Source organism: Apiospora hydei (genome assembly GCF_038363865.1).
Source record: "Apiospora hydei strain CBS 114990 chromosome Unknown utg000005l_segment0_segment0, whole genome shotgun sequence".
Classification (NCBI taxonomy): Eukaryota; Fungi; Ascomycota; class Sordariomycetes; order Amphisphaeriales; family Apiosporaceae; genus Apiospora; species Apiospora hydei.
Window position 1 is genome coordinate 334,090 of NW_027117364.1, and position 26,157 is coordinate 360,246.

Sequence of the window (26,157 nt, forward strand, 5' to 3'; positions counted from 1 at the left end):
ACCTCCCGTATCGCGATCTAGATCAGATTTGAATGCAGCAATTGTCCGGCATCATATCTCTAGATGTCATGTCTCACATCTAACTTTCTTCGCCCCAAAACACAAACAAAGGGCATCTTTGGTCGGCAGACAGGCCCATTTGGATAGCTTTGGTCACTGGGCTGGCTGGTTGAGCCACCTTCCGCCATGCTAATCTACCACTACAGTCCTGGTTCTTAAATGTGATATGGGCTAATGAAGACGGCCGAAATACCACTCTGAAATTTCGGCGAAGAATTCAGCGTGTTGACAACCACGACTCTCCAATGGACTTGCCCAGCCTCAATGGCCAACCTGAAGACTTTGCCTAGGTTGCTATGGCATTACCGACGCTTTGTCAATTCCAAGGAACTTCTGATGCCACCCGCTATCTTTCGACACGTCACAAAAGTTCGTATTAGACAAGGGAGATGGTATCTTCTGGCGAACCATCGTCACCAAATTCCAAGGTTCACTCTATCCAGCCTGTTAGGCCATGGGGCAACGGCGGCATAGATGCACGTAGCGACCAGAAGCTGTTTTCTTTTCGGTCGGGTCAAACGGGTCAAACGGGAAAATCACCGACATGTAAACTAGCCAAGCCCGCATGCACAGCTCTCAACGGTGAGCAAGTTTTTCTTCGTGTTCCGCCAGGTTAGGGAAGTTACTAAGAATGGAATGTATGGCAGGAACGGAGTAGAAAGTCACGCCGCCAAATAGAATTCTTGGATATGGCACAGCTAATTTTGATCTAAATGGGCTGCTTTTACCAACGATGTCGCTTGTCAAATCATTTCCGGCAGATCCCCTGTTGTTCGGGTGTTCTGCAGTCCATCCCTTGAGCGTAGTATCTCCCCATCTCCAGTCCTAGCATAGGCGACCATCGAACAAGAAAAATTTATGGCAAGGCCAAAAGCAGTGCCACCTTCCAAAAGAAAAGGGAAAGGTTTAGTTACTTAGCAAAAAGAAGGATCACCTACATAGGGTATGCAATATAAGGGTATTGAGCAAAAAAGGAACACTTTGATGAGAGTGGGATTCGAACCCACGCGGATTGCTCCACCAGGATGAAGATATTAAGGTGACCTTAACCTGACGCCATAACCAACTCGGCCATCTCACCTTCCAAAGGGAGGATGTTGTTTGATGATAACATGGTCGGTTACGACGCTATAAGTCATGTGCATCGTGGCCAACCTGTGGAGGGTAAGTTCGCGTACCTCTGCAGTAGATCAGCACCTGGGCGGGATCATTCTAGACTCGTCGGTGTCTATCCACTTTCCGAGAGTAATGTTTGATAGGCACCTACTCTTGTTCTCTTCAGAGGTGGATTGGTTGACTTACTTCACCAGGGGTGGGAAGGGGGTTGCAAAAGGGGCTGGTGCGAGCTTGTGGATGCCAAACATGGGAAACACTGCCCCGAGTAAGTAACAGCATAGAACCTTGATATTGGCCTTTGCCTGATCAAAGAATGCCCTTGCCCCAGGGCCAAATCTCAAGAATGCAATAAACATGACATGGCAACAAATGATCGGTCCATTCACCCCAAAACAAAAACCCCCTCCCTATCATGTCCCTATTCTCATAGTGCAACCTATGAACCATGCTTCATAAACTCACACGAAAGGATCATCGTTACAATGGAAGCAGTGGCCGAAAATTGAACCATCAACAAGAACATACAAGAACCACTTGGAGAGCAACAGGCTGTTTGCCAGTGTAAAATCCGACATATTCTAGGCCTCCTCCGGCTCCTTTCGCTTCTCCAAAAGCGGCCCGCTGTACAACTCCGTCAGCTCCGGTATCTCCTTAAGCCTCTCATAGAACCCAAGGACATGAGGATACTCCTCCCGCATCCCCGCTTCCATATACGTGGAGTACAAAAGAAGCACCGTCCCGCCCACGACCAGATCCGCCAAACTAGGCCCCTCCGCCTCCGCGTTGACGAACCAAGCCCTGCCGTCGCCTCTCTTCAAATGCCCCTCGTACCGCTCGAGCCACCTGCGCAAGTCCTTCTCAGCCTTGCCCTCCCCCTCTCCGCGCAGTAGCTCTCCATCCCCAGCCGCCACGCCACCAGGTCCTTGGCCGTGGCCTCGAACTGCAAATCATTAAACAGGATCCACTGCTGGTTCCACGCGCGCCGCCGCGTCCCGGCCCAGCAGCTGCTCGCGCCGGGGCCCGCTGTCGGCGACGTACTGCGCAATGGCCGAGCTCTCGGCCAGGAAGAACGGGCTGTCTGAGCCCGAGCCCAATGATGCACTGCTCCTGCCCTCAAAGGACGGGATCTGGCCCAGGGGGAACTTGGCGAGGAACTCGGGGGTTTTGTTGGTGACGCGGGCCTCGAAGTTGGCGGGGATTTCTAGTTCCAGGCCGTTGAGGGCGGCAGCGCCGAGGATCTGGGGGAAAAGGGGTTAGAAACAAGAAGGATTGAAAGGTGGAGAGGGGAAATTGTGTCATGTGTCGAGTAAGCAACTGCACCCATCAACTTTGCTTCTGTATTTACCTTTCTGGTTCGCGGGTGCACGCGGTCACTCAGCGTGTAGAGGGTTCCAAAGGGTGCCATTGCTAACACAGGTAGAGAGCTGGGAATTCAACAGCGGTGGGTGGGATAGCCAGCAAAAAGAACGGTTGGGATCTGTCCGTACTGAGTCTGCCTACTTCAGATGCTGTTCTATTCGGTGCCCATTTACTGCTTCGGTTCGTCACTTCTTATAGGCGGAAGCGCTGTATGCGGAGGGTCGGGCTTCGGAGCAACCGGGAGAAAGCCGGCGTGCTTCCAGGTATCCGATTTGTAAGCGGACGTTGGGCGGTTGCCGTGTTGGAGAACCACGGCCCAATAGGATCGTCAGCATGTGGATCCTTCGGAGACATAATGGCTATGTAGCTGCTGCAGCTTATATAACCACTCTACAGAATGTCGCCGCGCCGGCCTGACAGCATACGAAATGATCTGCGACTATGCAACTAATGCAATGCAGCTATTGGGTTATGTGGAGAAATCTAACCAAAGAGCCATCGCTTGGGGCATAGGTCTGTCTAGAAAAGGGAAGAACGTTGGAAAATGAAACTGATTTCATCAACCTCTATTCCACATTTCCATTTTATCGTCTCGAAGTTGAGGTCGTCCCAGGGTTTTCGACGTCAAGTCCTCAATATTCTTCCTGCCATTCGAATAGCAATGGGAGATGTAATCCAGCACTTCTCCAACACACACTCAAGAAGAGACACAAGCTTGCTTGAATCAATGCACGCGGTAGAATGGTAAGAAAAATGTTCTGATTGAGTAAGGGCATCTATGAGGTATATGCTTGCTTATATATGAAGCGATAACCTACTCCCAAACCAGCCTCCATATGTGCATGTACCATGGCCAGGTCGCAGGAAGATGATGCCTTAGCAGCACGCGAGTCTTGCCAGCGGCGTTCCCAGTAGCCGCTCACTGGAGCTGCCAAATGAAATATTATCCCCCCAAATGTTAAAACCATGAGATCCCAAGATGTGTTGTTTTTGTTTGTAGCTACCGCATGGGAGCAGTAAGTAAAGGTTAAGCAGATGTAGCGTTCGATGTGTTCGGATGCTCGTATTCGGTATCGGCCGTTGACGTACTTAATGAGAAGTACCAAGGAGAGTGGAAGGATGTCCAGGAGCCGAAGTCGACGGGTACCATGCTGACCGAGGAAACGACAAAACCTGCAGCCTCTCCTATGAAAAGATTAGAACGACGCATGAAAACAGATGAGTGTAATGGGACGTACCTAGAGCGACCAAAACCATGTTCCTCACCATCGAAGGGGGAGTCCATAGGACCCCATCACCAGTGATGCTGCGGGGCACCAGATATACGGCCAGAGAGAAGCGACGGTAGATTTCTTGGAGAGGGCCTCTTCCACAGTCGCGGCAGATGCTGCAGTCTCCTGTAGCGTGTCAAGAATCTCAGTAGTCATGCTTTTGGCTTGGTGCAGTAGTTGGGCATGATCATCGTGCTTCGAGGAAAGATCACTTGTCAGATCAACAAGGCGTTGCATTCCCTGAGTCATGGATTAGCTATCATCACTCGGGCGTGAAGGTTCTACTGACCTCTTCCAGAGTCATTTGTCTGTATTCCAATTCGGCAGATTGCAAGCGCGACAATTCCTAACGGCATGGTCAGCTTTATGATGCTCCAACAGGTTGAAGGGTACAAGTGAATTCACAATCTGGTTTTGCAAACTGGAAGCTGACGCTACCGCGGCGGCCATGGCATTCATCACCGTGGCCATATCGGACTCGGTCCTCCGAGAGACCAGTCCCATGGACTGTTCGTGGGCAGCTGCGGCTTCAGCATTGGTGGTCAAGACGGTTTGGAGCAGCACTTCAAGCACTCGCTGTAAATTTTTCGCAGATCTCGTGCCACCCTCAATTGCGTTCGCAGATTCCTATGTGGTGTCAGTGTTGGAGTAGTAGAGGGTTTGGAGGGTGGTCCACTAACCATCAAAGCCGTCGTCAAATGCCCGGAAGCGAGGCCTTCAGCATTGTTCACTGCGTTTCTCAAGTAGTCAATCTGTGTGGACAGACTTTCAACCTTCCCACCGGCTGCATGGAACTTCATGTCGAGATCAGTGAGCCGCTGGTCAACCCTGAGGTCAACATCATCTGCCATCCTGCTCATGATCTTGGTGAGTCGCTGGAAGGTGTGGATACTGCGAGCTGGGATAAGTCAGGAAGGATGTTCAGTCTAGATATTCATGCCGCGGCACTCACTCTTCTCGTTGTCTGCCCTGGCCGCCTCGCAGAACCGTAGAGCTTTATGGCGGTAACTGATCCAAGTGTTCCAGGCGGAATCCGAAGCACCCAATCCCGACAGGCAGTCGTCAATCTGCTTGGAGGTAGCATGAAGCTGTATCGTGTTTTGCAGAGCCAGCTGCGTCAATGTCGATTCCTGAAACGGTTCACAGGCCATCGGTATGTTGAACCGACCCCTCTCGAGATCGCATATGGCCAAGCTTGCGGCGTAGGCGTCCACGAAGTCGCGAACTCGGCGGCCGCTGTCGGTTAGTACGGTCGCTTCATCTTTGCCTTCGAGCACTTGACAGTTGCTCACAAGCAGTCTTGCTGCTGTCTGATGACACAGCGGCTCGGATTCCAGTTGCTTCAGTTCCTGCAGAGCCACCTCGTATGTGGATCGTGGGTGGGCGCCTGCTTGGAGAATCTCGGATGCGCTCAATTTGGGGTCGAAAGCAGGTCTGCTATGCATCTCGTGGCTTCGAGTCCTTGCCATAATTCCCCATGAGAATGCATACGTCTGATTGATGCCAAGAAGTGTCACCAAAGTGGCAAACGCGAACCAGTTTGCCATGTTGACGTTCATAGGTGCGCTTCCAAGCACCAAGATGTTGAGCGCATGCGGGACCAGATCAGAGGTCAAGTGGCAGGTATGGTTAAAAAGATGGAAGGGTGAAGTCAGTCAAGTGGAGGACTGTGGTGACTTCACCAATCCAGTCGATTGATTGTCGGCGTAAGTCAATCAGATTATGGGCAATTGGAATTCAAGAATCGGCGGAGACATCGACCCGAAACAAGCACCAGCGATTCACTGTACCATTACATCCAGGAAATTGGGGGTTTTGGTACGCTTCTTCGAGTTGCGCCCCAGACACTGCTCCTTCCCCGGAATATAAGTCCCATGGACTCGTAATCCGGGACGTATGTTGCCCAAATTGCGCATTCTACCAATAATGAACCGAGCGAGCAAGATAAGAGTCACAAACCAAGAAGATCGAATCTAAATGAAAGAATCATGTACAGCAGTGTTTATCAAACCAGCCATAATACTGAGTCACTGGAGGCTATTGCAGTCTCGTGTGGTGTCAGAAGTCGTAGCTGCGGGATGGAAAGCGCGCATCCCCCAGCTTTTGGTGGGCCGCTTTGGCGCCATCGAGCCGCGCAGTCACATGACCCGCATTCCAGCAATTTTCAGAACCCTCCCAAAAGCTCCAGTTACTCAATTGGAGCTTTCAAACAGCCAGGTTCGGGGTCGTCGTCGTTGCAAGCAAAGTCCACCCAGCTTTCACCACGAACGACCAATTCGTCACCATGCTTGCGCCCAGCCGAGGCCGGGTCCTCGAGAAGGCCCTGAACTGCTCCAAATCCGCCGCCGCCCTCCCGTCCTTCCTGATACCCGCCTTTCAATCAGCAACATCGGCGCAACAACCGTCGTCATGTCGACGCACCTTCTCCTCCACCGCGGCCAAGCCCTCAAGCTGGGCCGGACGCCCATCTCGATACCCCCGGCGTTGAGCTCTCGATCGGCGAGCCGTTCGTCAAGAAGGACCCGACGACGTACCTGCGCATCCCGAAGCGCAACGTGACCATCACGGGGCCCCTCGGCGAGCTCAAGCTCGAGATCCCGCCCTACCTGACCATAACGCAGGACGCCGAGTCCCGCAAGGCGGTGCTGTCGATCGAGGACCGCGAGGCCAAGCAGCAGATGGAGATGTGGGGCACGACCTGGTCCTACCTGAACCGGCACATCATGGGCGTGTCCGAGGGCCACACCGCCATCCTGCGCCTCGTGGGCGTCGGCTACCGCGCCAGCGTCGAGGACCGGCCCGCCAAGGCCGCCTACCCGGGCCAGAAGTTCGTCTGCCTCAAGCTCGGCTTCACCCACCCCGTCGAGGAGGGCGTCCCCGAGGGCATGAAGGCCAGCACCCCGCAGCCCACGAGAATATTGTTGGAGGGCATCAACCGCGAGGAGGTCATGAGCTTTGCGGCGCAGCTGCGGAAGTGGCGACGGCCGGAACCCTACAAGGGCAAGGGTATCTTTGTCAACGACGAGACGATCAAGTTGAAGCAGAAGAAGATCAAATAGACGCATAGTCCACACAGAAGAAAAGTCAGGAGAGCGGTACCGGGCCCAGGTTCAAGGATGAATTGGTTGGCATTTACATCGGGCGCCACATGTATATCATCACTACATACATTTACTGGACGGATGCGGTATTTTCGTCTGGCTGTTGTACCCTTGAATTGTATTATTCTATATTGTGTACATCATCACGATCCTTTTATTTCTTGGAGAGGACCTCTTGTACGGCCTTGAGCACTTGGGCGTGCCCGCCAGCCGGCGCAGCCACAACGCCCTTGTTGTTGGCCAGCGTCCGGCCCACCGTGAAGTCTAACCTGTTTCCGTTGACGTCCGTGACTTGACCGCCGGCCTCGCGCACAATCAGGTCGCCCGCGGCGTGGTCCCAGATCTTCTCCTGGTACGTCGCCTTGACGGGCAAGCGTAGGTAGATGTCGCCGGCGCCGCGAGCGATGGAGGCGTACTTGGCCTGCGAGTCCATGCGCACGCTCGGGGCGGTGATGCCCAGCTTGTTCGCGATGTCGGCCTGGTCGCCGTGGCTCGAATGCCCCGCTTCGACGCTTTCGCAGAAGTTGGCCTTGGTAATGTCCGTAATCGGGCGCATCGATATCTTCCTCTCCTCCGCCAAGGAACCGGTAGTCAAAGGCCGGCTCGTCGCGCCCTGGCCCAGCACGGCCGAGAAGATGACGCCGCGGCCCTCGTTGTCGTCGGCGTCCGTGCCGACATCGGCGGTCAGGGGCGCGGTGTCGTCCACGGGCAGGTTGGGGCAACCCAGCACGCCGACGACGACCTGGCCGTCGACCATGAGCGCCAAGCACACGGCGTACTGGCCGCCGCGCAGGAAGCCCTTGGTGCCGTCAATGGGGTCAATGGCCCAGATACGGCCCTTGGCGCCGCCCTGGCTGGCGCCCTCGTCGAGGCGCTTCAGCATGTCCTCGTCCGTCTTGACAGCGCCGCCCAGCGTCTCTTCCGCTTTAGCATCCTCGAGCTTGGTGGACTGGACGAGCTCCCAGACGGTGGAGCGCAGCTTCTCGTTGTCGCGCAGGTCGGCGGCCTCCTCCTCGGCCACGATCTCGTCGGAGGGGAAGTTGGCTTTCAGGGCGGCGATGATGAGGGCCTGGGCGCCGAAGTCGCCGATGGTGACGGGGGAGGCGTCGTCCTTGGACAGGGTGCCCTTGGCCTTCTCGTGGAAGACACGCTTGGTCAGGCGGGTGGCCCGCTGCACGGCGAGCTGGGCGACTTCGAGTTCCTTTTCGTAGGCCATCTTCTTGTTCGCTAGAGTTTGTTTCGGGGAGGAATTGGTAGTTGTAGTTGTAGAGAAGGCAGAACTGTAAGCTGATGACGACGGCGGGTGTTGTAGTATGGAGGTAGTGGGGGTCGAGGCGAGGTGGGAGAAGAGGAGATTTAGGCGGGGCACTGCGCGGATTAGAATCATGGACGCCAGGACGGGCAACAGGAGGAACAGCAGGGCCTTTTTGAAAGTGAGAGGCCTCAATGGCAGAATTCGTGTCATGAGTTGTCGGGTCGCATTTGCTAAGCTATGCTGCTGCTGCGACTTGATGTGAGCTTCCGGGATACTTGAGTGATTGTTGACCAGGTCGCTGTTTTACCCGGTTGATAGGCGGTATCAATGCTTCCTCCGATTGCATCACTGCAGCTCTATCTGTCAAATTGCCCCGCCATTAAATTCCTCTGCAGCTTGGATCAATAGGGCGTCGGGTGGTACCCCCAGCAGTTGGACGTGCGTACATGATGTAAGAGTTTGGGTGAAGTTGCCAGGACAATTGCTTGAACTCTGATGTATTTGGCAGTTACTTCCCAAACATTATTTCAACTTGGGACAAGATATCAATATGCTTCTTGACTTTTTCCAGTTGCGGTTTCGCAGGTAAACAGGCCAAAATCAGGCTCTGCATGCCGAGTGTACCTCGTAAGCGTACGACATCGATTCAATAGCCCTCTGGAAAACCCACTGGACACACCCCGCCATTGCTTGATCGGGCTCGTTCTCCAGAAGGGCCTAAGCTTTCAGGCCAGTGCACTTGCGGCGGTCTCGTCTTGACTCTTGACCGCAAACTGCATGGTCCGTTTCTGCAAGGGTCACCGTCGCCCCTCCGACCAGCAGGGATCTTTCTATTTACGAGCGATCCAACCTTCTCGATCATTGGCAAACCGCTTTCTTCGCGCTCGACGATCTCCCCCAACTGCATACAATCAATTAATCCAGCCTCGCGCTTGCTTCATTCTCCACTGCCACCCTTTGTCTCCTTACTTATTTGCGCACCAATCATCGACCCGTCGCTCTCATCCAGGAAGTCGTGTCCTGCAAGCAAGTGCAAGGTAGAACAGGGTATACTTGCGCACCCAACCAACAGCGGCTGCCGTCCCGTCAACGCATTATTCTTGGCAGTGGTGTTGTCTCACCTACCGAAGTCAAAATGAATGCTACCAAGCGGAAGTTCAACAACCTCATCCAGGGTCTGGGAGCAAAGTCCACGCCCACCAGCCCATCTTCCACCAGTTTCGACGACCTAGACGACCCAACCATGGTGCGACATAGTGATTTGGCAACGGCTACGGCCTCGGTTCTGAATCGTGCTCCAACGGTCGGCTCAACGGCCAGCGCCGAGTCAGCCGCAACCTCGACCTCGACCCGCGCTCCAGTTTCGGCTTTGACTGCCGAGCTCCTATCGAAGCGACGGCGCACCGGTGTGCCTGGATCGAAACCTGTGAACGAACCTGGCGCGACGATAAGGACTCTCGTCTCGAACGTGACAGTCAGAAAGTCGACATCCAAGGCTACAGAGAACAGTTTTTCAAACGAACCTCCGCGGTACTGCCCTAGTGACCGTAGCCAGCTCATCAAGCGACTCGGGACTTTCCAGGAGCTGACAGAGTGGACGCCGAAGCCTGATAAGGTCAACGAGATTGAGTGGGCGAAACGAGGCTGGATCTGTTCAGGTAAAGAGACGGTGCGCTGCTCTTTGTGCAACAAGGAACTGGTGGTGAATACGAGCAAGAGGGGTTCCGAAGGCAAAAATGTCTCCGTCTTGGCAGGATCCGAGTTCCAAGAGGCATTGGTGAAGAAGTTTGCCGAGCAAATCGTCGAAGCCCATCAGGAAGACTGTCTTTGGAGGAGGCGTGGCTGCGACGGTAAGGCTCTCTATCTCACTACTTCTTGAGGTTCTATAACTAAGTACTAACTCTCCGAAGATACCCTGCTACGGCTCAGCTTGACAAGCCCGCAAACGGCCATACCCGAGCTCCGACAACGTTACGACGAGCTATGTATCCGACCAGCTTTTCTCCCTTACGACTTCAACCTCCGACTCCCAGACTCCATGCAGTTGCAAACGATCAAAGCCCAGTTGCCGCCCAAGTTCTTCACCGACCCACCGCCGCCAAAGACAATTCCCCCAACTACGAAACCCAATGACGTGGCTCTGGCTCTGGCTCTAGCCGGATGGCAGGGTCTATCGAACGCACGCATCGGTCAAGTCCCGAACTCTGCCGCATGTACGACATGCCTTCGCCGGCTGGGTTTGTGGATGTTCAAGAGCAAGGAGGTCAACCCGGATACGAAGCAGGTCATTATACCCGCCCCGATGGACCACTTGGACCTGGTCCGCGAACACCGCTTCTTCTGCCCTTGGCGAAACGCGGCCAGCCAGAGGAATCCGGGGAGCAGCATCGCCGAGGCGGAGGACAAAACGGCATGGGAGATTCTACTACAGACCGTGCGTAACGCGGCCTACCTACGCAGCCAGGGTAGTCACAAGAAGTTGTCGACGACGCCCCGCCACGGTAGGAGCAAGAGCAAGAGCTCCGTAGCGCCCACCACGCCCACGCCCAACAACGGCGCGTCGTCCCCAGGCGGGAGACCGGGCAGCGCCGGCGGTGAAGAGTTGACCGAGGAGCAGCTGTTGATGATGAGTCCTGAGACGGCGGTCGACGATGACGAGGAGGGCGCGGACGACGACAAGAAGCGCTGGGCGAGACTGAGGAGGGTCAAGACTCTGTTCGAGAGCAAGGCGGGGAAGAAGCTCCGGCGACTGAGCCGTCCGGGAAGCGTGGTCAGCAGTCGACCTGCCACGGCGAAGAGTACGACCCCGGACACTACGGCTTCTGGTGGAGCCGCGGCGGAATGAATGAACAGAAGGAGCTGGAAGAGCTGGGGGCTTGTGGTCCAATCCTGAGTAAGTAGTGGCGGTAATGATTGATTAATGGATGGAGGTGATTGGGTAATGAGAATGTCACTTATGTAGAATCCTAATATGTACTTGTAGCCTCATATATAGCTTGGCGTTGCCGGTTCTTGTTTTCGTATCTTTTGGTAATGACTTGCGGTTTTGATCCTCACGAAGTCCACAAAGTCCACACATGGTGTAGGACATCGTGACCTAGTAGCAGACAACTCGTGAGTCTGGTAGCAATCTACGGGTTGCAATGAACCGATGAGTATAATAACCATTGATATCACCAACACTTGAAGTTGGATAAGAGTTTACCCAGCGAGACGTCAAGCCCGAACAAGCATAATTTTCTGCCGGCAGGTTCCGCGAATAGGGAGAAATCATCCTAGCCCCAGTCCGATCCCAGTGGAACAGGGAGCAAAATCAAGGTTAAGAATGAAGCCGGCAGACCCTCCATGATGACTTATATCGCTCAGATAGGTGGAATATACGCATCGCAGCTGGGTCGTATATCTTGGCATCGCGGCCAGGGCCATCGAAATGGGCAAAGCCGACCTTGGCCGACGAGTCAGTCAATGAAGCACTGCGGTGCGATTCCGGCACATATTAGTGATTACCCGCCCTGAAGGCTCAACCTCCCTTGCCTCCTGGGAAGTCGCCTCGGTCAGCAATCGGTCAGCGATGGACTGGTCCACCCTTTTGGGAGCGGAGGGGCCAATAACGGGACTCGCAATGGCGAGCCGTGCCCCCGGTACTGGAGCTTTTGGCTGACGCGGGCAGCGGGCCGGAGCGGGTACAAGGTCTCGCCAAGATAGCTAGATTTCGATGCCGATGCCAATGCCAATGGTCCACTTGGAACATGGCATGGTCAGGACGATGGCCAATGAAGATGTCGATATTTCCATTGTGTTGAGATAAGAGATCGTCGTGCTCGGGTAGAATTCGTCGCCGCCCCCTGTAATGAAAGGGTTTTTTTCTTTCTACCTCGGGCAACGGTCGACGGTGAGAGGTCGGGCATTCATCCCGGCAAGGAACGGGGACCATTGCGATGAAAACCCGGTAATAAATAAGATTGGCGTGTTCGCGTCCCGGGGAACCTATCTCGACTATCTCAAGTCGCTCTCTCTCTCTCTCTCTCTCTCACTTCAAGTTGTTCCGGGCACTCCACGCCAAGATGAAGTTCAGCACCCTCTTCCTCGCCGGCTCCAGCCTCCTCTCCGCCGCCGTGGTCCAGGCCCACGGCGACACCATCGTCCCCCGCTCCGAGATCCAGCGCCGGGATCAGCTGGCGCGGCGATGCGCCAGTGCCGCCGGCGCCTTCAACGCCAAGCGCATGGCCAAGCGTAGCACCCCGACCAAGCGCCAGGCCACCACCGCCCCCGAGGTGGAGACGCACTACAAGTCGATCCAGAACGAGACTTGCGTCATGACGCCCGAGGTCATCATGGGGCCCTATGTATGGCCCATGTCGCAGATGATGCGGACGGATGTGAGCAAAGCTTTTACCACAAGTGCTGCTTTGGTAGTGTAGGAAACTCACAGTACCTCACAACAGATCTCCGAGGACCAGCCCGGTGTCCCCCTGACCCTGGATATCGGTGTCCTCGACATGGCCACCTGCGAGCCCCTCCAGAACGCCATGGTTAGGTACGTGAACCACCGCCCCATCTTGAACTACCCTCGTCTCGAAAGCCTTGACTCTAACATACCTAATCTCTCGCTAGCCTGTGGCACTGTAACGCCACCGGCGACTACTCCTCCTTCGAGCAGCTGGACGAGAACCTCACCTTCCAGGAGCTCAAGGACAAGCTGGGCCTGACCAACGTGACCTACGGCGTGACCGACCTGCACACCGACAACACCACCTGGCTGCGCGGCATGTACCCCACGAACAAGGAGGGCATGATGGAGGTGCGTTCATGTTTAGACAATAACATCACCCTTCTCCGTCCCACCTCCCCTTCTCCCCCCTTCTTCCCTGGTTTGCCCCTCCAACAAGTAGATACCTACTGACACATGCCGAACAGATGAAAACCATCTTCCCCGGCTTCTACGCCGGCCGCGCCATCCACATCCACACCCAGGTCTTCACCCACTGGACCCTCCTGCCCAACGGCACGATGCGCTCCGGCGACCTCGTCAGCACGGGCCAGCTCTACTTCGACGAGGGCCTGACGCAGACCATCATGGCCCTCGAGCCCTACGCGCGCCACACCCAGATCCAACGCACCGGCAACGACGTCGACAAGTTCATCGGCGGCAGCATGGAGGGCGGCTACAGCCCTTTGTCGCCGTCGAGCCCCTCGACGGCCCCGGCGGCGACGTCACCAAGGGCATGGTCGGCTACATCACTCTGGGCGTCGACACGGCTAACCTGTCGCGGCCACCCAACTACATTGAGCCGGCTACGCCGATTGAGAAGGAATAGGGGGTGAGGTATAGTATAAGGTGGAAGTAACTGTTGCTGCACTACATGGTGGTAATCACATCATAGATGGTCCATGGGTGAGAGATACAAAGAGCCGGCGAGGCAGTATCGCCCAGTGGCTGAGAATAAACGTAGTGCACAAATTAAAGCTCGACCGATTACTTCTAGACACAATAACCGATGTTGCGACATGACAGCCAATAGCTCTTCCTGACGTCTCAATGATTAGCCCCTTCCCCCTTCCCCTATCCGGCAGAATTAAGGACGGTATTTTTTTGTTCACTCCAATCTCGAGGTCCGTTCCACTGCTGATCCTCTGGACGTAGACAACGCCCCCTTCGCCGACCCCCACTCCCCACGAACGGCCCGGGCACGCTCCTCGCTCCGGGACCTGGCGCCAAGGCGACCGCCGGCCCACCGATGAGCGTTTTGGGGGTTCGGCGTGGTGATGTTGTTGTCGCCGCCATGAAGGGTCCACCGCCGCCTAGCTGAGGATTCAGGAGCTGCCGCAGGAAAGAGGGAGTTCTCTTGGCTAGGTCGACGCCCTGACTGACACATCCGCCGCCCGGCGCCGAAAGGAGGCAGTGATCCCGCTCGCTCGGGTCGGGGGTCGTATCGACTCCTCCATCAAAGACCCTGGTCATCCATCCATCCTAGCACACTCCCCGAGTCCAATCTGCAGCTCGACCTTGGTCCCCCGATACAAGTCCGTCTCGGCCGCGTTGGCAGCAATGACCATGGCGCAGTGATGCGTGTGGCTCTCGCTCAGCAGCTTGGAGTGGATGTACACGTCCTTCTCCCCAGCCCGCACGCGCGCGACCGCCCGCGTCAGCACCTCCCAGCTGTACAGGCAGTGGACCACGTGGTACGACTGCCACGTGTACGCCCGGAGGCTGTCGAGCGTCCACAGCTCGTCCAGGGGGACGGGGTGGGTGTGCTCCCACTCCCGGAACCAGTGCAGGAACCCCGTCCCCGTCAGGTTGGCGACCGCGGTCGAGGGCGACAGGGCCTCGCGCGCGGCGGTGGCGTTGTAACACGGGGCCGGGATCCAGGCTCCGGACATGATGTCCAGGGTGCAGTTTCGCGCCACCGCATGGGCGTAAGTCTGGCCGCAGTCGAACGCGATCTCGTCCGTGTTCGGCCGAGGCGCCGGCGGCCCGTGGAATTGAGGGGGGTTATCAGCTGGCGCTGCGAGGGGGATGTGCCCAAGTACAGCGACAACGAGACTGCGACCGCACTGAATGCCATCAGGACTAGCAGCAGAAGTAGGTACCGGCTTTCTGCCTTTTGGTGAATCCAACGTGATATCATGGTCTTGGCGGAGGTGTCTGTTTCCCATCGCAACTGGGCAGGCCTTGTTTGCGTGACATCTGCATTGTCGTCTTCGGTCTTGTATTGGACCTCCAGCGGTTCTCGGGAAACAGGCGCCATGATGCTGGGGGAATTTGGCACTGCTATCGCACGAATTGCCTCTCAGAAAGGCAGAGATACTGCCACGATGGCATTCACAATATCATCCATACACTTTCTCAATGGGTTGGTCATGGCCGATTGTGACAAACACCCTTGTTGGGTTAGTCTGACGTTGGTGAGTGCTGACTAGATGGCATTGCATGATGGCTGCTTCCCAGTTGCTGACTGCCGGATGCTGACAGCACACTTGGGAACCAGTAAGCTGACATTAACAGGGGTCATTTCTGATAGCTGCTTGGATGGTGCTTTCCAGAGGCAAGGCGCCCCCATGGGCTTGCGTTGGTTTGTTTGTCGCAGCATCCAACGATCGCGCCTCTTTGTGTAGTCATGTGGATGCGACTCCCCAAGACTCCGAAGCCCAGATATGGTCTCTTGGGCAAGGTTGACGATGATGATCTAGACAGTTCGGATACGGGCTCATCGAGAGACGACCACTTTAATTCAGCACATCATGAAAAGCAAAGACATCTCCATGGAGCTCATGTGGCGATTCTTTTGAGTCTGAACATTGCGCTTTTCATCATATCAATCGCCTTTTTCGCTGTTACTATACAGTCACAAAACGCCAAATACGGCGGGGATATCGAAGAAAACACCCGAAATGGTCATCTTAGGCCAATGTCGATGTTTTGTAGGTAACCTTATCAATTTCGCACCACAACATCTTACTGGATCTGAGCTGATTCGAGTCGTGCACAGCGCCCGTTCTCGATGAGACGGATATAGCCATTGAGAAAAAGCGGATGGATGCGACACTTCTCCAACGAGCCCCTCCAGTAATATACCGCGAGGAGCCCAGCAGGAAGGTAGACGAAGCATGGCAAGCCCTCTGGGACACGCGCCCCATCCCCTGACGGCCGAGCACGTCCGGCGCATGGGCAAGGACCCCAACGAAGCGGTCAAGATCCCGCCGGAATGGGGGTACGGCTACGACGCCTACTTCGGCCGGCTTGACGTGTTCCACCAGATGCACTGCCTGGACGCCCTACGGCGGGAGGTATGGTTCGACCACTACTACGGGAAGAAGTACCCGGGCGGCTTCAACACGACGACCGAGTTTCATCGGCTGCATCTGTCGCACTGCACGTACCTGCTCATGCAGAATATCATGTGCAATGCCAACACGGACGTCTATACGCATATCTGGACCGACACGCTTACCCACCCGTTCCCGGACTTCAATATCGACCACAAGTGCAAGAACTTTGATGCCGTGGTGGCCTGGCAGAATGAGAATGCACTAGATGAGAAGGCGTTTGTTGAATTGACGCGGCCAGAGGGCTACCCCTACAGGAAGATGACGCATAAGTTCAAGGAGATCCACGGGTGGCTGTTTGGACCGAATGATGTGGATGACGGATCAGGTGAAATTGCATAAAGTGTACCTAGTTCGCAGATTCATACTATTTCCCACTTCGTGGCGTCGTAAACATCATGTGCTCTAGTCATACAACGCAAGTTTTCAGTACCTCATGGATTCGGACCTTGGCAGGGTTAAAACCCAGTCTCCAATCCCAGAATTGCCCTGTCTCTCCTATTTGAACTTTGAAACAGAAGTAAACAGCATCTCCAGGCTTGTTCAAAATTCACCATTTAGATGCCGCTGAGCTGAGGGCTACTCTTACTGGACCATGGTGTACATGTTCGTACATCGCCCGATTCCCCCCCTGCCGTTGCCTGCCGTTGTCAGCACACACCGATGCCTACCTGTCAGCACTGGCGCCATGCCACTCTAGCGTTCCTGCCAGAGTAGTGCCGTGCAGATACCATCCAGTTCTCTCTTACATCGTCACTTGCTGTGCATCTCACATTTGCTATAGGCCCCAGATTGCGTCCAACCTGCGATGATGCAAACATCCACAGCTTGGCTGTCTCGACGAGCAGCTTTTGTAGTTTGCATAGTCCTCTTTTCCACCTCAATTGTTCTTTTAGCCAGCTACCATTATGATACACTTCCTTATGTCGGAATCCGTTTCCTCAAATTCGGTTCTTGTAGTACTGAAGACCTTTCGGGTCAGACATCCGAGATATTTTTCTACGAGATGGTCCATCCCCAGAGTGAAGACCATAACACCAGCCAAGGAGATTATCCCGAGACGTTATTATCGAGGGTGCAAGATATCTTGAACTCCAACTCCGGCAACGGCTTCATGAAGATCCGCGAAAAGGGGCAACCTGTCAAGAACTTCGGAGTGTCTATGCTCCATCAGCTCCACTGTCTGGAGATTTTGAAGGATATCATCGAGCACGGAGGCGAAGCCCCGATGGGCGGCGGGCACAGTCACAACCACGGAAAACGTGCCAAGGCAGAGACTGCGCCGCGGGACAACCTCGACGAGATCAAGTTGGCGGATGGGGCGGGGCATGCTACACACTGTCTCGAATATATCGCTCAGGTGAGAGACCGGTTACTGTTTTGTCCATTCTCGACAGATTTACAAACTAACATCTACTCCTGACAGAGTATCCTGTGTGCTGCAGATGACACACTGGAGGCATCTTTCACTGGCAGGTTGGGTACGGGCGAGAAGGTCTCGGTCATCAACGGGATTGGGGCAGTGCATCAGTGTCGGAGCTCAAAGGGCGTTCTCGAAGCTCTGTCACAAAGCCAGGTTGAGCCCTTGGTCGTCCAACAGGAGGTAGTGGCAGGAGATAGATTGACCCACGTTTTGAGGCATGCGGCTGGCTAGTTGAATCAAAGTATCACTCTAGGCCTGTTACACATAATATGCTACATTACAGAGTCCTAAACAGCGATTAAAGCTTTCCACATATCGTCCAGAGCAGCCACAATGCCATCTGGAAGCGGTCCCTGGGCGACGGCCGCAATGGTCTGCTCAGCCTGCGCAATCTTGCTCGCGCCAAAGATGATGGCATCGTCGGGCCCCAGCCGGGAGTGAAACGCGAGCCAGCGAATCGCCACATCCGTCTTGGCGAGCCCTTGGTGCGGCTCGAGCGCCTTGTCCAGGGCCCGCACCGCGGCGTGGTGCTTCGCCGTGTCGTAGCGGCGCGCGTCCATCGACATGATGTTACCCTCGGCAAAGCGCGTCCCTTGACCCGGCCGGACGTGAGGCCGCCGTGCAGGAAGCCGCCCGCGTGGGGGCTGTGGGCTACGAAGGTCATATTGTGCTGGCGGACTAGGTCCATCACGGCTCCCTCGTGGCGGCGGTCGATTAGATTGTACAGGCCCTGGTACACGCTGGGCTTGATGTAGCCGCTACGCTCGCAGATGGCCATGTACTCTTCCAGCATCGGGGCCGGGAAGTTGCAAAGGCCCAGCTGCAGGAATGGAAAGACTCGTCAGCCGAAGCCCCACCCCACCCCCCCGACCCCGCGGATCCCGGTCATGAGGGTAGAGTGTCTTCTTACCTTATTGAATAGGCCTTTCTTGTACTGTGCATCGAAGGCGGCCGCCTGGTCTTCCAAGGGCGTAGCCACATCCGGTGCGTGGGCATAGAAGACATTGATCTTGGCGCCGCCGTCGCTGAAACCGAGGTCTTTGACGCTCTGGGCAGCCGACTTCTCAATCTTGGCGGGTTCCAGGGTGCCAGCGATCCCGCTTATGCTCACCATGACCTTGGTGTCGATGGTGAACCCGAGCTCGGCTGAGGCCCTCGTCTTCCCCAGGATGCGCTGTGAGGCACCGATGTCCGTGGGTGGATAGAGAGCGGCTGTGTCCAGACGCGTCACGCCTCCGTCCTTGAGCGTCTGTAGGAGCTCGGCGGCAGAATCGGCAGGAATCTCGTGGCCGAGACCGCCACAGCCATAGATCAATTGAGGCGCACTGGGGCTTGCCATGATGAAGGAAGGGCGTTATCTGGGGTGGACGGTTACTTTGGAACAACCCTTGGCTCCGAGTAGATGATAACTTGCTTGTACGGGAATTGGATTCTTTCGGGAAGCGGACGACCGCTAACATAAATACAATGCGAAATGGATGAGCAGCCAACGACTATGCTTGGTTGGAGTTGGTTGTCCCATGACACATGAACCCACCGAGTTGCATGCGGACGTGCAACCAACAGCATATCCCCTGACCTACCCCTCTCACAGGGGTATGTTAAGATCCTCCGGCTCGGTGAAGCTACCCTGTAATGGAAAGAGGGTACCCATTATCTGCTGCTAAGGATCTAAACCACATTGCTCTAATATCCACCGCCGCTTCCACATCCTCAGCACTTTCCATTCTACGGTCTCGTGTTCCGGCCAGCGGACTCCGTCTCCGCCTTGGCCTTGGCCCGAGCCGCCTGGACCTCCTGAACCGCGACCTTGGCCTCGTCCGGGTGCTCCCTCCAGTAGCGGAAGAACGGGTCGCCGGGGAAGTTCTCGTACTGGTCCTCAATATCCTCGTCCGGGGCCTGGTCGAAGCCGGAGGTGCGGATGATCTCCTCGGCCATGTCGGCCGTCACGTTGTAGTTCCAGGCCCCCGCGCGGTGCTGCTGCGCCCACTCGTGGACGCGGCTGAAGTTGCGGCACGTGTGCGTCGTCGACAGCTGCGGGATGAGCATCTTCTTGACGGGCACGTTGAGGCGCCACGAGATGGGCGAGACGTCGGCGTGGCACATGAGGGCCTGCCGGAGGGCATCGATGCAGTGGTCTGGAGAAGTGTGTGAGCAAAGGCATCGCGAAGTGGAAAGTCTTGGGGTGAGGGCTAATTACCCCAATGTCTGAAGGCGTGCGTTGTTCTGTCAATGATGCCGTTCTCGTCCTTTAGTTCGTCCATTCCTGGGAAGCGCTCAGGGTAAAGCAGCATCCGCAGGTCGTCTAAGCAGTGCAGCTCGTGGAACACATCGAGTTGTACCAAGTACCTATTAGTTCCCGGGATCGGAAGCGTTGGATGCGGCAGAAGCTTGGCTTCATCTTCCGAAATCGTGGAGATTGCAACGTCTATGATTTGGTTAGATCTCAGACTCAAGTCAAAGCCCAGGCTTCTCACCATTGTAAAGGTCCTTCCATAGCTGGTCAGTCTCGTCGGTCGGGTACCCCATATAGGGGGTGTGACTGAACAGAGCAGACTGAAATTTATGCTGCGGGATGTATTCAATGGCTTCATTCGCCGGCGCTAGTTGGAATCTCAAGTTAGTCATATCCCGACAGTTGTAGAAGCAACTCCCAGGTGCAGATGTCTTACAGTAAACTCCCACAGACGCATCACCCCTTGGGCTTCGGGCTTGTCGAATGGCCAAAATTGCAACTAGGGACAGCAGGACCGCATTGAGCGTGTATGAGATGACGATGTGGGTTTTCGAATACAACCAAGGCGCCGATCTGTAGCGCCCTTGCAGCCCCTCGCCAATGAGGAGACCTTCCTTTTCCCATTCTATGGAATCCGGTTGCGAAGTATCCGACGATGTTCTTTGAGAGGCCATGGCTGTGATGTGCGAATGGTGTAATTGCTACCCACCAGGAGCAGAGCCTGAATTTCCTGCAGTCGGACTCAACAGAGTGTTGCTCTGAGGGGGTGTTGGCATACCAAATGTCAGTGTTGACTGTGGAGTGTCATATGACTCCCCCTTATGACAGTGCACTTAGGTTCACAGGACTTATGACTTGTCAGCCTACAATGCTTTGGACTATACCGGCTGTCTATATCTGTGAATCAGTTTACGGTATCGTTTGTGTTGATTCACAAGAGTATCATCGCCCCATCGCCTCATCCCATCCAGCCAGACATCACATTACTCCACTTCCAAACCAAAACTCGAGAATCTCATCTCATCGACACTATCAAGATGAAGCTGTTCAACGTCATCACCCTTTTTGCCGCTGCCGCCATGGCCGCCCCCGTCGGTAAGTTGCAATATCTCATGCGGAAAAAAAAGTCCATGGCCTAGCGACATGTTCCACTGACCGAACCAACTCCAGCGAACCCCGAGACCGCGCCTCTTGCTGAGGCCACTGAGCCCGACATGGCGGAGATTGCCAACGCTCTCTACGCTTTGTGGACCATGGTTGTACCCGGAAAGAAATAGGTTCCGTTGATTCTAACGAGTCTGGATCTTGATGTTTAGGGGAAGTGTAGTAGGATTGGGCAAGGTGATGGGTATGACTGGGCAACAGTGTGAACATTATGAGATTCTAAATACACGATTATGTTCACCAATTTGTGGATTTTTCGCTGTAGCCTCCTTGAAAAGTGAATATTACATCTTTCCGTAGGCCAGAACGATACTTGGATGATCCTCTTCACGTCAATGACGCTTTGTTTCTTTCTTCAAAGCTTGACAGAATACACCCTACGTAAATTACTGTCCATTACGCTACTGCATTACAACTGTGCGCCTGATAGTGCCAATTGCATGACTAAATAACATGTACGCCAGGAGAATTCATAGTTAGCAGATCACTGGATAAGTCCATGAACTAACACCGTCCCCTTGGACGAGAAATCCATTTTTCTGCGATTCAGAGGCACCCGCTCAAAAAATGCATTGGTCATGTTCCTCAGGTTGCCCGCGAGTCTACCCAGTGCTCTTCTCGATAGGCCTCCAGGCCCCCGGTCCGTCCCATTGGCGACACATATGCGAGAATCCATAGCCAAGGAGAGTTCCTTCCGGGTCGGGACCTTCCAGCGTCGAGTCTCCCGCGCACAAGATCCCCTGGCGAAGATAGTCAAAGCAGTGTTCCGCGTGCATCCCAGCCACAGCGCCGTCCTCAGGGGGTGGCGGCTGTCAAGTTTGCAAATGCCATGTGCAGTTTCTTGAGGCAATGAAGCTGATGATACACGGTCGGCATGTAGATATTGCGAGTCCCAGGAATGGTATCGCGGTTAGGGGGGAGGCCGTAATCCAAGGGGTTTGGCACGTGCACGAACACCGTGGTCTCTATACGTTATTTGGTTGATCAATGAACTGCCTTATCGAACACCTGAGAAAGGCCGGGGTCTTACCATAGCCGCTCCATACTTTTTCAACTTCTTCCACAGTGTGTGGATGCATCATGGAATCATTTTTGGTGAACTTCCTGACTACCCAAGGAACTAGTGCTGTCAGCTCTCCCATATCATACCCCTAGATTTCATGGAAGAAAACAGACTTACTTGCTGGTACTGGTGATGAAAGCATCAATTCAGGCGCAGGTAGCCGGGCCAAGCCACGCGCGAAAAGAAACAGCCCCTGAACAACGCACGCAAGGGCCAGTAGGCAACAGCCAATCATGTAGAACTTGAGTCTCCTTTCCAGTCTGTCTCTTATTGCATGTTGGGATATATCCGTGTCCGTTTCCAGAGATTCTAGCTGACTATACCTTTGGGCCTTCTTGTGGCTCAAGAACTGATATATTGAACAAGCAGGAGAAGCCCAAGAGGGTAGGACCAACCGCTTCTCCATTGAAGCCATATGTGGGCGCTGAAAATCGCGGTGGAGGTAAAATAACTGCATTCAATGGAAGTATGGATGAAGATTGATGTCCAGCAAGCTGCACTCTCCTAAGCATTAACATTTTTGTCAATGCGGCCATGTGCAGGGTTCTGGTCACCTACAGGCGTCAGCACACGCCTAACCACAAGTTCCCCCCATCCGTATGTCAGCGGGGTAAGGCAGAGACGGCACCTGAACACCCCAGCCAATCCATACGCATAGCCAAGCAGCCGATAACAGTGTTACCGACAACAAAGGATGGCTGATCAATCCGGAGTGCGCTTCTCGCAAGGGCAAAAGGACATTGGAGAAGCCCGCCACTTCTCATGGGAGTACCCCGTCCCCGACAACGAGTTCTGGCGCGACCTGCCGTACTCCTTGAGCCGGAACTTCCTGCAGAGCTTCTCATCGGAGAAATTGCAGCGACTCTCGCCCCGCTTCGACGACAAGCTGGACAGGACGGCCAAGCTAGAACTCCTCGCCCAGCTGCTCCACGAGGAGTTGGAGGACCAAGACGCTGCTGCTGGCGCCGAGAAACCGGGGCGGGCCTTTTACGACGTCGACTACACCCGCTGGAGAGCCGTCTGGCTGGCGATTGCTTCCATGCAGCTCGAGCTCGGACAGCGCGCCGAGGCCGAAGATACTCTGCGGATGCTGCACGAGAAACGCCAAGACCCGGCCAACCTGTCGCACCTGCACAGCCTGGCGAGTCTTTTGCTCGCACGCGGCGCATACGCCGAGACGGAGAAGATGGAGACGGAGGTCAGAGCATGGCTGGACGGCTGCCTTGGCCGAGACTCTCCGCAGGCATTGAGCGCGCGGAGGATGCTGGCTGAAGCGACATGGAAGCAGGGCACGGCCCGGAGAAAGGAGGCAGAGGGCGTGCTGGAAGAGATGCGCGTCATCATTACCGAGATGGGAGCGGGCCAATACGCGGTCTACCAGGACGAAGAGAAGGTGATGATGGAGAAGCTGGCACAAACGCTGCACGAAGGCCACCAAGCTGAGGACTAGACAGTGGAAATAATGATAAACAGCTCATGACTACTCGCTTCCCGTATCTACTCAAGCTACAAAGGCAGATCCCGAAAAGTCTTGACTAGACATTGTTATCCCCACTCCACCAGAGATTGTCCATGGTCACGGCCTCGACCTGATTTGCCTTGGTCCAGTCCTGTATCTTGTCGAAGTTACGGCACTTGTGCAGGGTGCCCATGTCGAAATGGACACGCTCGCCGGGCTCTGTTGGATAATGCCATATAATGGTACCAGTGTCACCCCAGCACTGCAACCGCAGTCAGAGATCCTTGTTAGCAAAATGTTGATCGAGCTGGGTAAAGTGCAAATGCAAGAACGTACCATTAAGGCCTGCTTGATTCTTTCCAAGCACTGGTGCATTCGTTGCCAGACGATGACCTCGTCGCCCTGGAATGAGGCCAGGTACGAATAGTCCATCTTGGGGTTCTGTGCCCAAGCCTCCCTTTGGGGCGAGAAGCTCCATTGCCGGAGCAGGTTGAGGCAGCCCAGCTGGACTGCATACTCGGGCATTGCCAGGATCTGGCTCGCATCGTCGGGATGGCGAACCCACGCCGCGTCGTCAGCCGAGTCCGACTGGCCCAGGGCCGCCAGTTTGGACGCGGGTATGCTAATTGGGTGTTCTTTTTTTTTGTCATTAGTTAAAATCGTCCCGTATCGATGTTGATCCCTTTACTTACTGGGCATCAACGCATCCCAAGCCTGGTCAACTTCGTCAGAGGGCTTCCGTTGAAAATACCCCGACTTGGTGAAAAAGTCAAAGTCTTCCCATGTTTCCCAGTGGTACTCGATTGCCTCCGTGGCCGGAGACCACGAAGATTGGTGTCGTACGCATTGTATATCCGTCGCTTTCAAGCTGTGGGCACAGAAGGATACTAATGTGGACAGAGAACATAGCACCACGGTTGCGAGCCACATGCGATACTGCGACGAGTTGCGTTCACGGCGAAGACTCATCATGTCGCTTATACAGCCGTCGAAGCGAATCGGATTATCGTAGCTCTGCCCGGTGAAAACAGCGTATTCAATCGCCAGGCTACTTCTGCTCGCCAATTCGCATGCCTTGCGTCTTTCAGTGGATTGGCCATGATGACGCCAGGGGCTGACAGGGGGCTGAAATGCACCGTCATCTGACAACAGGGGTGCGGGCGAAAGCTGACATGTACGCCATAAGCGATCCATGCATCAAGTCAGCACAGGAGCATCTGCTTTCATCCGATTTGGATATGGCCCTGGCGGATGATTAGGTATAGCATTTGAACAGTTTGGGCACGTATGGAAGTTTACACTGCTCACAACAAGGGCTTTCTGCACTATCAGGATAGTGGCAAATACCACGACACTTTCGACCCATTCCGGGGTGTAACTAAATGGCTTCTTACCTTCGCGGCGTACTTGGCTTGGCTCCGGCCTCTATGAAACCATCCCCGAAATACGAGTCTCTACGTGGAGAGGGATCTGAGCCACTATTGGATGAGAAGGGCGATGAAGTACTAGAAGCCAAAGAACCGTCACCGTGGTACCGTCAATGGTCCACTGGAGCGTTTGCTCTGAGCTTGATCTTGTTTATCGTCTCTGTTGCATACTATGGACGGAAGCTGTCTGCGGTGGCGTCTGACAATGTGTGCCAAAGAAGGATGTGGCCAGGTCGTGAGTTCTCTACGAAGCCATATCGTTCATCTGAGCTCCATGCTGACCTAAACCGTCCAGATCCGGTTCAGATGGTGCTGGACTGGGAGTGGCGCCAGTACGACTCGGACATCATACCCGACGAGCTCTTCGGCGATGGCATTACGGGGGAGCGCATCGAAACGTGGAAGGCGTTGTATGACTGTAAGTACAAGACTGGCCACCCAAGATAGTTCTGGCTAACGTAGTTGGCATCTTCCAAGATGGGGCTGTTGGGTTCGAGCTCAACAAGTTGCCCAGGATAAACAAGTCTCTAGATGAGGCTTGGTGGACACGTCCGCCCCCCTTTAACGACGAGGTGCTCAGCGTCATGGAAGGTAGGTATTATGAAATTCATCAAATTTTCTGTCTCTCCAAGCTAGTTCTGACTGTCTGTCCGCAGTGACACACCAGCTGCACTGCACGACATGGATCTATCGCTATATATACCGCCTGCAGTGGGACTCCGCCACCGACATGAACATCACCGACCTCGTCTTCCAGCTTCATGCCAACCACTGCTTCATCTCGCTGTTCACCATGGTCCAGTGCCAGGCCGACATGACCCCAGTCCTGTTCCAACGGGACAGCTCGGGCCTGGGGGCTTGGAAGACGAGGGATGCGCCGCATCGATGCAAGCAGTACGAGAGGATGACTGAATGGCAAAAGAAGAACCAGATATGTACCCTGCAATGCAGCGAAGACGATGTACTGCCGGGCGGCGCATGGGAGAGTGCCCCTAGAGACAAGTTTTATTGGGATAGCATCAGCCATTGAAATGCACATCTTCTCGTTCCTGTCCCTCGCCTTTCCCCTCTGAGGCCTGATGCTTGTTAACGGAGGAAATGGTAAGACACCATCCCCGACCAATTAGAAGCTCTGAAAAGCAAGCCTGCATGAGCCATTACCGGCATCAACTCAGATAGTCGTCGATGCCTGGAAGTCCTGCGAGACTGAGCTCAAGTCCCTTGGGTGAAGGCTGCAGCGGGGGTCCAGCCCGATTCTCGATAGTGTCGACATTGCTGGCCCTAATCAATAGTTGGAGACACCTGCCGCAGTCAGTTTCAGGGCCGAAAGTGTTCCCGGTGCAGGTGTGCTGGGTCGAAGCAGTTGCACGATACTGATGACGGATGAGAAGGATGT

The 26,157-nt window shown here is 54.9% G+C and overlaps 13 protein-coding genes across 13 annotated transcripts; 6 read left to right on the forward strand and 7 right to left on the reverse strand.

Annotated features, from left to right (window-relative positions):
• Positions 1–1,754: 1,754 nt before the first annotated feature.
• Positions 1,755–2,581, reverse strand: PG997_005537 (uncharacterized protein; the record flags this gene model as incomplete). Its single annotated transcript, XM_066809852.1, has 3 exons — positions 1,755–2,051; positions 2,133–2,414; positions 2,522–2,581. The coding sequence occupies 3 exons, from the start codon at positions 2,579–2,581 to the stop codon at positions 1,755–1,757; spliced, it is 639 nt and encodes a 212-aa protein (XP_066668775.1).
• Positions 2,582–4,732: 2,151 nt separating this feature from the next.
• On the reverse strand, positions 4,733–5,353 carry PG997_005538 (uncharacterized protein; the record flags this gene model as incomplete). The annotated part of the gene is made up of 1 exon (XM_066809853.1): positions 4,733–5,353. One exon carries the CDS (start codon positions 5,351–5,353, stop codon positions 4,733–4,735), a length of 621 nt encoding a protein of 206 aa, XP_066668776.1.
• Positions 5,354–6,090: 737 nt separating this feature from the next.
• Positions 6,091–6,865, forward strand: PG997_005539 (mitochondrial 54S ribosomal protein uL6m; the record flags this gene model as incomplete). Its single annotated transcript, XM_066809854.1, has 2 exons — positions 6,091–6,209; positions 6,250–6,865. 2 exons carry the CDS (start codon positions 6,091–6,093, stop codon positions 6,863–6,865), a joined length of 735 nt encoding a protein of 244 aa, XP_066668777.1.
• Positions 6,866–7,061: 196 nt separating this feature from the next.
• On the reverse strand, positions 7,062–8,372 carry PG997_005540 (uncharacterized protein; the record flags this gene model as incomplete). Its single annotated transcript, XM_066809855.1, has 1 exon — positions 7,062–8,372. One exon carries the CDS (start codon positions 8,370–8,372, stop codon positions 7,062–7,064), a length of 1,311 nt encoding a protein of 436 aa, XP_066668778.1.
• Positions 8,373–9,297: 925 nt separating this feature from the next.
• Positions 9,298–11,007, forward strand: PG997_005541 (NIPA-like protein; the record flags this gene model as incomplete). Its single annotated transcript, XM_066809856.1, has 2 exons — positions 9,298–10,012; positions 10,073–11,007. The coding sequence occupies 2 exons, from the start codon at positions 9,298–9,300 to the stop codon at positions 11,005–11,007; spliced, it is 1,650 nt and encodes a 549-aa protein (XP_066668779.1).
• Positions 11,008–12,226: 1,219 nt separating this feature from the next.
• Positions 12,227–13,487, forward strand: PG997_005542 (uncharacterized protein; the record flags this gene model as incomplete). The annotated part of the gene is made up of 4 exons (XM_066809857.1): positions 12,227–12,541; positions 12,584–12,699; positions 12,777–12,963; positions 13,080–13,487. The coding sequence occupies 4 exons, from the start codon at positions 12,227–12,229 to the stop codon at positions 13,485–13,487; spliced, it is 1,026 nt and encodes a 341-aa protein (XP_066668780.1).
• Positions 13,488–14,120: 633 nt separating this feature from the next.
• Positions 14,121–14,819, reverse strand: PG997_005543 (uncharacterized protein; the record flags this gene model as incomplete). The annotated part of the gene is made up of 1 exon (XM_066809858.1): positions 14,121–14,819. The coding sequence occupies one exon, from the start codon at positions 14,817–14,819 to the stop codon at positions 14,121–14,123; it is 699 nt and encodes a 232-aa protein (XP_066668781.1).
• A 461-nt stretch (positions 14,820–15,280) lies between these two features.
• PG997_005544 (uncharacterized protein) lies at positions 15,281–17,643 on the forward strand (the record flags this gene model as incomplete). The annotated part of the gene is made up of 4 exons (XM_066809859.1): positions 15,281–15,573; positions 15,731–16,317; positions 16,886–17,349; positions 17,416–17,643. 4 exons carry the CDS (start codon positions 15,281–15,283, stop codon positions 17,641–17,643), a joined length of 1,572 nt encoding a protein of 523 aa, XP_066668782.1.
• Positions 17,644–17,699: 56 nt separating this feature from the next.
• Positions 17,700–18,751, reverse strand: PG997_005545 (Aldo/keto reductase; the record flags this gene model as incomplete). Its single annotated transcript, XM_066809860.1, has 3 exons — positions 17,700–17,987; positions 18,011–18,232; positions 18,323–18,751. The coding sequence occupies 3 exons, from the start codon at positions 18,749–18,751 to the stop codon at positions 17,700–17,702; spliced, it is 939 nt and encodes a 312-aa protein (XP_066668783.1).
• A 389-nt stretch (positions 18,752–19,140) lies between these two features.
• PG997_005546 (uncharacterized protein) lies at positions 19,141–20,322 on the reverse strand (the record flags this gene model as incomplete). The annotated part of the gene is made up of 3 exons (XM_066809861.1): positions 19,141–19,550; positions 19,613–19,840; positions 19,890–20,322. 3 exons carry the CDS (start codon positions 20,320–20,322, stop codon positions 19,141–19,143), a joined length of 1,071 nt encoding a protein of 356 aa, XP_066668784.1.
• Positions 20,323–22,569: 2,247 nt separating this feature from the next.
• PG997_005547 (uncharacterized protein) lies at positions 22,570–23,325 on the forward strand (the record flags this gene model as incomplete). Its single annotated transcript, XM_066809862.1, has 1 exon — positions 22,570–23,325. One exon carries the CDS (start codon positions 22,570–22,572, stop codon positions 23,323–23,325), a length of 756 nt encoding a protein of 251 aa, XP_066668785.1.
• An 85-nt stretch (positions 23,326–23,410) lies between these two features.
• Positions 23,411–24,303, reverse strand: PG997_005548 (uncharacterized protein; the record flags this gene model as incomplete). Its single annotated transcript, XM_066809863.1, has 3 exons — positions 23,411–23,596; positions 23,671–23,969; positions 24,027–24,303. The coding sequence occupies 3 exons, from the start codon at positions 24,301–24,303 to the stop codon at positions 23,411–23,413; spliced, it is 762 nt and encodes a 253-aa protein (XP_066668786.1).
• A 413-nt stretch (positions 24,304–24,716) lies between these two features.
• PG997_005549 (uncharacterized protein) lies at positions 24,717–25,791 on the forward strand (the record flags this gene model as incomplete). The annotated part of the gene is made up of 4 exons (XM_066809864.1): positions 24,717–24,996; positions 25,057–25,179; positions 25,224–25,352; positions 25,418–25,791. The coding sequence occupies 4 exons, from the start codon at positions 24,717–24,719 to the stop codon at positions 25,789–25,791; spliced, it is 906 nt and encodes a 301-aa protein (XP_066668787.1).
• Between the last annotated feature and the right edge of the window lie 366 nt (positions 25,792–26,157).